The sequence below is a fragment of the Tachysurus fulvidraco genome, chromosome 5, assembly GCF_022655615.1.
Source record: "Tachysurus fulvidraco isolate hzauxx_2018 chromosome 5, HZAU_PFXX_2.0, whole genome shotgun sequence".
Taxonomy (NCBI): Eukaryota; Metazoa; Chordata; class Actinopteri; order Siluriformes; family Bagridae; genus Tachysurus; species Tachysurus fulvidraco.
The window spans coordinates 24,503,464-24,514,571 of record NC_062522.1 but is presented as its reverse complement, the minus strand read 5'-3'; the positions used below and the strand labels follow the sequence as shown (position 1 = coordinate 24,514,571).

The following is an 11,108-nucleotide window of genomic DNA, read 5'->3' as shown; positions in this document are numbered from 1 at the left end:
GGTGATCAGTCAATAGTATTTGAAAACAGAGGTAACAAGTGATTGGTCATTGGGAACAATGGTAATTGCAAACTGTAATAATTTACCAAACTAACTTGAAATTAAACATGTAAATGACTTGAACTTTACACTACATTTTGTAAGACCTACAGTACATCTAATGTATATATACATTATAAATATGTGTGTAATATTTTGATAATGACAATTTTATGTTATAAACAAACAAAAAAACCTGTCATTGTTTTATTTCAGATGTTGGGGTTCAAATTTCTTGTTTGATTCTGACCACCTTCTGTTAAATGTCACATGAATGAATTCATGTTATTTCTGTCAATCAATTCCACAAGGGAAAAGACAAAGGAAAGTCTGAACTTCCACTTATCAGTCCAATAAAATCAGAAAATAAATGCTTCTAAGTTAAACTAACTTACAAAATTTTATGTTAAGTCCAAAGATTGTCAACACAAATATATTCTACAGATATTTATATTTACAGATATAATATTGTGCTATAATTTATTAATGTTATAATAATTGTTTTGATATTTATTTAACTTTTGCTTTGATCTGTTAGATTTATTTAATTATATATATATATATATATATATATATATATATATATATATATATATATATATATATATTACATAGAACTCAATTAAGGACAATAAAACTTGCAGTAATCTTGTTTCACCAGGAGGAGGCAATAATTCGTTAGCATTTTACTATCCTCCAGCAAAGGGAATAATTGCTTCTAATCCTACATCTATAGATAGATAGATAGATATACTAAATTAAACAAAACAAACACACACAAAAAGCTAAACAAGCAAGCTAACAAATGAACTCAACCTGTCTCAAAGTTGCCTAAATTGTAACTCAAGAAGATCAATTTCCCAAACACAGCATATGGACGTATGTTCGATATTTTACACCCATCAGATATCTGTCAGCTTAATTCTAATAACAATTCTAATCTACATGCCTAAAATAATTACTAAAGCCCACTGTACAGTCTGAATAAAATTGTTTGAACTGTACTTGTGTTGATGTTTCTGATTAAACCCCCATGTATTAAGATTTCCCTTGAACACTGTATTTTTGTCCGAAACTCTTCCTGTTTGCTTTTTTGTGTTTAAATCCACATGCTTCTATCATGTCAGCCATGTTACTTTACTTATAATGGAAGTTGGGAGTTATTAAGATGTCAGCAATAAATACAAGTTGTTTTGTTTTAGAATCTTCAAGTACTGTTAACTCAGTTTCAATTCCAGTTGCCCAGAGCACACCAGAGTTCAAAGGCCACATATTGTGAGCCATTCCATCCTGTCTCAGGGGATTATCCACCAGGGTAACCACCATACACCATCTTGCCAAACCGCTTCTAGTTGCTGTGACTGTTTTTACACTTTGAGCAATCAACTCACTCATACCCTCATCTGCTAAAGCAATATAATCATAAAGATGTGTTTTATGAAGTGTAAAGTGGCATAATTGTCAACATCATAATGTATATATACATAACCAGGGCACAAATGAATGTCTAGAGGAATGAAAAAGTAATGACAGTGGTTTTGAAGTTATTTCAGTTCTATCAGGCAGAAAATAAATAAATAAATAAATAAATGGGAATTACTAAGTTTTAGTGAGTGCATATTATAGAGAAACCAACAAGAATCCAAATGACTAAATATAGAGAAGATGACAGGGGTAGTTAAGAATACAAAGATCTTTTCTGTCCTAGTACACATGCACATGCACTGCCAAATGGATCATATCCATATGGATCTTTGCAACACCTCAGAACACAGATGCATTTAGATCTTTGCCTTACAAGGACAGGCATTCCAATTCATGGTTTCTTCTTTCTGGCACCATTAGGTGTTCTTAAGATGCATGCACGCTTTGTGAGAATTATGATTTTTGGCCTGTGTGCAACTGACTTTTTCCTTATCAGAACATTTTTAATAATAAACTTTTGAGGTTCATAATGGGTAACTAGTTTTAAATCAGTTTTATTAATAAATTAAGAATATGGAATGTGTTGTTGATTCCTTTAACCAGTCCTTCCTCTTTCGCTGGAAAACTGAAGATCAGGCAGGCTTAATAATCACATGTTTCGAAATGCTTGCGCACAGCTGTGCAATAAAAAACCCCACCCAACTAGACCTGCTGTTTCTGATGCTCTGGAGATGCTTATGTAGCCATCACAACCTGGCACTTGTCAAAGCTGCTCAGATCCTTACATTTGCCCATTTTCCCACTTCCAACACAATTACAAGAACTGACACTTCACGTGGTTTTAAAATATCCCACCCTTAAAACTGAGGGTGTTGTAACAAAATAATCCATTATATTCATTCTTACCTGTTAATGGTAATGTCAACTCTAACCTTTAATGTCATGGCTGATTGAGGTTGTACAGTAGAATGAGGTTTATTTATTAATAGCAAGCAGGTATTGATGAATAAATTGTAATACTTAGCATACTTATTGTTTTAAAAGGTCAAATGTATTGGGTAAAACATCTAACTGAAAAATCTTTAGTATACTATCATCATCCTACATAGTGCAGTAATGCATAGACCCAACCATGGAAATTCCCTAGATGGGGACTTCAGAACACCTACAACTAAAAAATTTCCAAAAACATTTTTTAAACTCAAAGACATATCTTAAAGGTCAAATAAAGAACAGCAACAGCTCAGAAAAACAAAATAAACTCTACCTACACTAGTATTTGAAAATTGGTATTGATAATGTGAACTGAGTGAATGAGAATTAAGCTACAAGGAGAACTAATGTAATGAAAAATGTGTTCTAGGACACAGGGCAACCTATTACTGATCAAATATACAAAATAAAACTGACACTTTAGAAATGTGCACAAAAATAGCTTTATTTCTGATCAGATTAGAACCTGCATTTAGAAACCAACGATCCACCGATTCATTTATTAAATTGGAGATTTCACATCATGTGTTTAAAGAAAAAAAAAAAGCAGCAAACTTTCTTATTTTTACCCCCATGCAAATAACATGGCTCATTCATTCAACTCGGAACTAGTATGAGTATCTTTCTACAAAAACATAAATAGGTATCAATTAAAAAGGTCTAAAAGAAATAAAAACCTTTACAATACAAAAAAATGCATTAAAACTCTTCAAAAAGAATCTTCCACTAGTGTATAGATTTCCGTTTAAAAAAAAAAAAAAAAAAATCACATTTACAGCTTCGATGGGGAGAAACCCCAAGACCTGAAGAAAGGCAATAAAATAGTCTATTCAAAAGTTAAATTAACACAATATAATATAAAAGTATTATTCTATGAAACACTGGAAGAGACAGAAAAAGTTGAGTATAAAAACACTGAGATACAGAACAAAAGTTAGTATAAGGATTGGTCATCAATTTGAGATTCCCAATTTGCACTGGTAAAAAGCAACATAAAAAACAAAGTCAATAACTTCATGTTTAATTTGTATGCTCAATACCGAGACAAAACAAGAAGAGAATTATTTTGGCATATAAATATTTGGTAAATAGAAGTTTGCCAAAAATGGCCAAGTACCGAGGTGTACAGGTTTAACTTATTAAAAAAACAAAAACGGCTATTTACAGACCCCTGGACATGATAAAACTGTTTACAGAGATCTTTCTTCTGGTATTCTTCTGGAGCCTGTCAATTGAAAGTCAGAGAAGCAGCTAAAACTCAATGACCGGGCTACTTAATCATTTTAGTCAGAAACTTGCTCCTTATTATTAACACAACATAGACACATGGAATGTAAGAAAACCTTATTTGCTCTGTTAAAAATAAATTGGACATTAACGTGTCACTTTCAGAACATACACAGCATGCTCTCGATTCAAGAGTGTCAATTTTATACCACTTTGCATTAAGAATGGACAATTAATCTGCACAATTTCTTTAAAAGCAAAAGTCTACAGTAACATTTTCCACAAAAGCATGTAGCTCTGCTAAATGGCACAGGCGTTTGCAGTCAGTTTTGACAATTTTAGAGTTTTGCACAGACTTTGAATCCATATTATTCACCCACAGAGCCCCATTTGCACCTCTTAGTGTTATAGAACAGGAAAGTAAAGAAAGGAAACACAATGGCTATTGACTTTGAGCATATCAATGGGAAACCAGACACAAAAAGGAAAAGGTCAGGAGTTGGTACAGCAAAGTCTGCAACAGAGCACCTTCTCTTGTGACATAAATTCAAATAAACAGTCCGAGTAATCATGTTTCGTTTGCGATGCTGGTTTGCGGTTTCTCAAGCCGGACAGAGACGGAACCTAGCTGAGCGTCAGAGGCACTGTGCGAGTTTAGAGTTCAGAGTTCATGTTTGAGAGTTCAGAGTTCATATTTATTCATGCGTAGATCTCGGTAGTTGGAGCTTTCTTGTAAATAGGTTTCTTGCCCAAATCGTAGCTGCCTTCGTCCTTTTTCTTCATGCGATAAACAAGGAGAAGGATGAGAAGCACAGCAAAAAGCAGCCCAACAGCACCACCAGCAATAACAGCTAGGGAAAAAAGAAACAGGAATATGTTTAATAACAATAAATGTACACACACAATTATATTTGCAATCTCTTTTTCTAAGCAAAAGTTTAATTATTTCCTGCTGGCCAGTATTTTACCTTTAACCTCCATTTTTTAATAATTTTATTATTATTGCCTTGGCAACTGAGTGAAATACCCGAACGTAGGTATGAGGTATGTCTGAACTAGATCCTGTTTTGGGAGACAGAGAAGTCCCTACGGCTGTAACGGCTGTTTAGATTTAGTTGTTTGGTTGAGGCTTTTAGCTGAAACTTCAGCTAATAATTTATTTATTTACTGAATTATACTTTATGGATAGTTAGGTGGTCATTTTTATCATAAAGTATCAGTATAATCATCATATACCAGGTCATATACATGTCTAATATAGCTGAGAGCTACCACATTTTGTGTTTCATAATGATGATTAATATATCTTACCGGCAAGCACTTCAGTTTTGTTAAAGATGTTCTGTTCTCCTGCATGAGACAGCTGGACACTGGGATGGTGACCAACTTCGTTCTGTCTCACCAGCTCAATCTCATTAACTGTTGGGTGAGGCTGACCCGAGGGCTCTATGTCTCGGATTCTGTTATCAATTTCTTCAGGCTAAGAGGCAGACAAAATAATTAAATAAAAATTGAGCAAGCTAGTTTTCCCAATATCATACATACAATGCAGACTATTACTTCTGCTTAAATGAAACCTGCTCAGCTGTATACTTTTACAAATATGGATATTCACCTACCTTATAGATTTCATTTATTATCGTCTCGCTATCACCAGAACCTGACATATCATCATAGTCTTCAACGTCCTCATTATCGTCCTCGTCATCAACTGTTTTTTCCTCATTAGGAAAAACGAAATCACCAGATGAGTCCAGGTCATCATGTGATTCCCCAGCCTTTGGAGGCATCCATGTTTCTGTCTCTCGTACCTGCAAGTACATACAAATTTATACATTTATACATACATTATATAAAACATTTTTCTTAAAAAGGTGTGACCGCAACATTCATAGTTCATTCTGCGAGGGGACTTGGTTGTAAAATATGGCATGAAGAGAAATATGCTTTTACATTTGTATAACATATGGCTAAAATGCAACAGTTATCTGATCCAAATCTGTTTCATGCCAGATTTTTAACCCTCGTTATATGTAGATTATATCTGAAGATGTATCAAACGGTCTTGCTGTCACCTTTGTAATCATAATGATTACTGTAAAAAAATGACAAAACAATTGAACAAATTATATGTTAGTGGAGCTAAGCCGTGCAGAAAATGTAAGGTAACAATAGGAGGACGAATGTCATGAAGTAAAATTAAATAAAATACAAATAAACCATCTTTAGCTGGCAGAAAAATCTAAACTTAAAATTGTTGGGTTTGATGCTGACTTAACACCTGACAGTTTTCTGTAGTCTGGACTGATATAGTAAAGTATAAAGCTGAGTAAGATCTGGTTTCTGTGTATACAAGATTGGATATACAGTAACTGGGTGTTACTCATACACTCAGCTGACCTCTGTCAGACTGTACTGATTGACTCAACATCAAAATACATCAACTTCAACTAGGTGGTTTAGTTTAATTGAGCCACAATTCAGCCTAATAATAAAAGACAAGTCATCTAAACACTGTTTACAATAATAAATCAACAAATTAGACATAAAGTGGTGTGTGGGGTTGGGTGTCACATTCACCGAAACCTAAAAGGCTAACTCATAGTCAAGCAAGATGCGTCATTTTTCTACTGAATCACAGGTCACTGACTCAGTTTTTTTTTTTTTTTTTGTCTGAACACTGTTACGGATTTGCTAGTATGTCGTTTTACCTGGTATAAATACAAACCTTGTGTAAACCAGTACCACCACACCTATGTTAAACAATAGCACAGCCCTGTGATAATATCTACTGAATCATATGATTCAGTAGTCTAGTGTATAAGGGTAACTATCTTGTTCTCCAAGCGACTACATTCTCACATGCTGCTTTGATACACTTGTTTTACTACTGAACATTTCTGCTTTCTTACACAGTGTTTAACGCTCCCTAAAGGGCAGATTTGTGTGTAGTTTAATTTCAACTTTAATATAATGAAAATAATAACATATTGAAGGTACTAAAATGTATCATGCTAGAGATGTTTTTTTTTATTTTACAAGGGAATTTACAACAGCAGCTGATATAAAAGGCCAAGCCTATTCCAGGAAACCAGGATCATGCAAATACCACATGAAACTGATGTCAGCTCTGCACTCTCATTTGTAAAGAAACAAAGCCAATAAGAGGAAGGCATACGGTGAACACACAGAAAGTACTTATGAAAGCTAACCTAAAAACTTCCCCATTTATTCATATAAACCACAAGCTCTCTTAAGCAGAAAGAGAAAATGCTAAATAACTTTAGGTGAAAGTTCTGAGAACCAGCATGGACAACCCACAAAAAACACTGTCTTAAGACGACACCTACAAATTTGTCAAAGGTAAAAATCCCCAACCATATCACACTGAATATGCTGCTGAAAAAAGTACAGAACATGACATCACTACTGTGAAACAAAGCAAAATCTTTGACCTCAGAAGGAATTCTCTGAGAAATTTTTGTAGAAAACTGCACTGCCTACTAGACCTAAAAACAAAACAAAAAACAAACAAACAAACAAAAAAAAACCATCAAGGCTTCAATGTTTTTATTTCATACACATTCCTTATTGAATTCCTTGTGTATTCTATCCCAAAATAACTTAAAAGCTACATACAACTACGATTCTGCACACTCAATGACCCTGGGGACAAAACATGATCCAACTGCTTGGAAAAGAATGATATTAGAATTATATTAGCCTATATACACCTATGACCATGTCTCACATGCTAAAGGTAGTACACCTTTAAAGCAGCTATTTATAGTCGACTTCTGTGTGTGTTAGACAGACTCTGTAGAATGCAAAGATGAAAACGCTCCCATTATGTAGAGTAAATAAAGAGTAAAGAGCTTTTCACAGATCTGCCTCGACCTCCATTTATTTTCAGTGAGAAATGATGGAGGGCAAAGTGGATGATAGAATGATAGAAGTGGAATGACAGAATGATTCCAGCTTTGCTAGCTAACTTAGTTTGCATGTATTGCAAACCAGGAAATGAGAGCAGCCCAACCTGCAACTTAGGTATTCTAGTTAACATAAATATTTTTAATTAAACTAAAATAATAAAAAAAAGTTTGCAAAGGGTTGCAATTTTTAAATTTGTCACATATTTTCTACCTTTAACATGCAGCCTTTGGATGAGCATTAAATGTACTTCGCTTTGCAGTTACCATGTTGACTATTACAGCAATTTTTTGCCTGCCAAGTGTAAAAATTATATAAGCCAAAAATTCCTATGGAAGGTAAATAAAGGCAATAAGGTAATGTGGGTATAAAATTAGGGAAGATTAGACCAAAAGAGTTTCTAAAAATATTTAGTGTATTTTATATTCCAGAGCACTTGCATGGTAAAAAAAGTAATATTTTAAGTGTTGTACTTTAGACTTTCTAAATAAATAATAAATTATCTATACATATATAATAAAGATGAGAACATAATTCTTTATGCCATTCAAATACAACCCTGCAGCTCCCTTATTCCAACAAGTTTCTTTTTTATGATGTTGCACAACAGTGGAATATAAAATAAGTGTAATTAATAAGTGTAAATCATAAATTCTATCATTCTATAATACATCAAGTATATAATGTGAAAATAGACGGTATATAACAGGTTTAGGACTTTCATATTTTGCCTATTATAAACATTCATATCATTTATGTAAAATGTGGCTAAGCAATGCAGAGTTATTTAAGTAATGGAAATATGAGAAGGTGACAAAAAAGTGACAAAAAAACTAACTACGGTACTAACCATCTTGGAAGACCACCAGCAAAGTGATTGTTTAAAAAAATCCAGACAGTAAACATTAACATTAGTACATATTAATAAACTATTTGTCCTTGATAAAAAGTCAGTGTGATAATTACTAAATTATTTACTAAATATTTAACTATTGTATATTTAAGCTTCTTCCTGACTAGCAGCACACAAAACCCAATCTCAGCATGCCAACATTCCATTGGGATTTTATAGTCCAGTGGACAGCAATGCAGAAAGCATTACTACATTTGGTGAAAGTATTTATTGAGTTCATTGCTCTGATATTTGCTGGAGACTACATTCTAGCGAAACATAACTAATGATTTCAAAAGAAATTATTCAAATGTGATTCAAATAGTGGTAAGCAGCCTGTTATGACAAAACTCAAGCAGATTTGATGAATCAAATGGTATGTGCATAATTATTGTCATGTCTTTTCCCAAAAGTGGAGTGAAACTGCCAAAGGCTTTGAGTGTAAATCTCTTCCAAGTAGAATTTCTGTCACAGGAATTGAATATTTACATTTATCTCTGTGCATTTTTAACACTCAGTACATTAATGCTACCCAAAGGGTGCATTACTACTTAAGTGCATCAGTCACTTAACCTGAAACCAGATTGTTGCTGAAATCAACTTAAAAAAGAACGAAAGAAAATGTTATTTGGTCCCCCAGTGCTAACATGCAACAGACAAACATATATTATACTAACATTTATCTAATTACAATGAGAATTAATTTGTATGCATCCAAAAGTGAGACAAATATAATCTTTACTCAAATGAAGACCATGCCTGAGTTTAAGCCCTTCTCTTATCCAGTGGCTGGAGAATGAGTGAACAACAAAAGAACTGGATCATTGAAGTCCAACCAAGTGTGAGAATTCCCAAAAGAAGGCTGGCTTAGGCCACAACGGGTCAAATTCCACAGAAAATGTTAGAAGTGGGGGGTGGGGGGTGACAGGAATATATGATGCTTATGCATGCTACTGAGGTTGTTGTGGTTTCCTAAGGTGGACATTTAAACAGTTACAGCATTTGGCAGACGCCTTCATCCAGAGTGACGTACAGAAGTGCTTAAGTCTCTATCAATGGATACGTTAACTCTGGTTCACTAGGTTACATACTTAAGATACCATGAGTCTAAAACACTGTTTTTCTTCTTATATAATAACATGTGCTACAATATTAACCATAAACAACCAAAAGAGCTAACAGAAAGTGATTATTTTATAATGTCAATAAATTACATTAACCAATTTTTCATGGAATGATAATCACCTATCCTGGACTTGAAAAGAACCAAGATATTTCAAGACATCACATCACACAATATATCAAATGATGAATCTGATTCTGATCACCAATTAGACACTTTGGTCAAGCTGCCTGTTAAGATTGCTGGGAGAATGAAAGAATGTTACAGCTATAGGCTCTAAAGGAACTCACAACAGAAAATTCAATTGAACTTGGTCTTTGTGTCTTCCCAGGATACATTTAAAAAGTACACAATATTCCAAGAGTTCAAATGGAAAGCACTCTCTCAGGACATTTGAATTTTGCCTGTTCGTGTTAGTGCGGCTTATTGACCACACACGCTGTGCACGACCTGTCTTAAAGTTATATTAGAGCAATTCCTTTCTATTTCAGCCTCTGACTGGCAAATACCTGAACATGGCCATTCTTTTCTATTGTCATCATAACGCCATGGCGCCGACAGGTATTGAAGCAAAAACATCTGAATTAAAGATTACAATTATTTAAAAGCTGTTATGTATCCGAGTGGCACATTAGAAAGGAAAATGAGTGCCTTTTTTAATATTCATTCTAACAGGTTTACAAAAAACAACAGATTTCCCTTGTAAGAAACTTCAGCATTTTACACATTTGTAAAATCTTAAAACTCAGATATCCAATTATGCTTTTAATTACAAGCAATTCCTCATGTTAGTTAAATAACAGTGCTTAGAAATAACTGTAAAAAACTTTCCCTAATAAAATTCAAGAGCCACAGTCACTTTAGAACGTCCATGAACAAAACTGGAAAATGGCTAAGTTAGCTAGCAACAGGACAATTTACCTGTGTAAACTATGCCATTGTTAGCGCACAAAGCGTAAAACACACAAGTCAGTTGTTTAAAAAAATACCCTGATAATCACTTCTCACTTACTCTGAATAAGGCTAATGTTAAAGTACCAAGTTAAATGAACCCCACGCGAAACAGCAGGTTAGACAGACGAATAGTTAGTTGACTATAGTAACTTTGCTGGTTAGTTAGCTAGGAGTGCTAACTATCAGGCTGAACGTCAGCTTTAAGCCACTTACCGACTCGGCGACGGCAGTAGCAGCCAATAAAACCAACACGAAGGACACTTTCAGCATCTTGGAGTCCAAAAGTTTTAAAAACACCCGCAGTAAAACGTATTCCTATCGCGTTCTTTGAAAGTACCGACACTTAGATTAAGATGTAGAACCTATTTACGATCAACGTCGCTTTCTTCTGATGCCCCACAGACGCAAACTCAGGTTCTATACTCCGCCCCAATGAAGAAAAAAAAAAAACTCCGCCCCAACCAGGAAACAGAGCACAAAATTTCCCTCCGCTCTGTTTACGGGAATAAAAGAAAAAAGGCGAAA

General features: G+C 34.2%; 1 protein-coding gene across 1 annotated transcript; it reads right to left on the bottom strand.

Annotated features, from left to right (window-relative positions):
* Positions 1 to 2,881: 2,881 nt before the first annotated feature.
* Positions 2,882 to 11,003, bottom strand: sdc4 (syndecan 4). The gene is made up of 4 exons (XM_027147124.2): positions 10,797 to 11,003; positions 5,304 to 5,495; positions 4,996 to 5,164; positions 2,882 to 4,535 (listed from the first exon to the last, which is right to left on the bottom strand). The coding sequence occupies exons 1-4, from the start codon at positions 10,851 to 10,853 to the stop codon at positions 4,384 to 4,386; spliced, it is 570 nt and encodes a 189-aa protein (XP_027002925.1). The 5' UTR covers positions 10,854 to 11,003; the 3' UTR covers positions 2,882 to 4,383.
* Positions 11,004 to 11,108: the final 105 nt, after the last annotated feature.

What these genes read in the sequence shown, in the direction of transcription:
- sdc4 (XM_027147124.2), bottom strand. Translation starts at nt 10,853, where the DNA reads ATGCTGAAAGTGTCCTTCGTGTTGGTTTTATTGGCTGCTACTGCCGTC. An exon ending in CTACTGCCGTCGCCGAGTCG is followed by an intron (nt 5,496 to 10,796) that starts GTAAGTGGCTTA and finishes ATGTACTTGCAG; the next exon opens with GTACGAGAGACAGAAACATG. An exon ending in CAAAACTGAAGTGCTTGCCG is followed by an intron (nt 4,536 to 4,995) that starts GTAAGATATATT and finishes TTTTTTCCCTAG; the next exon opens with CTGTTATTGCTGGTGGTGCT.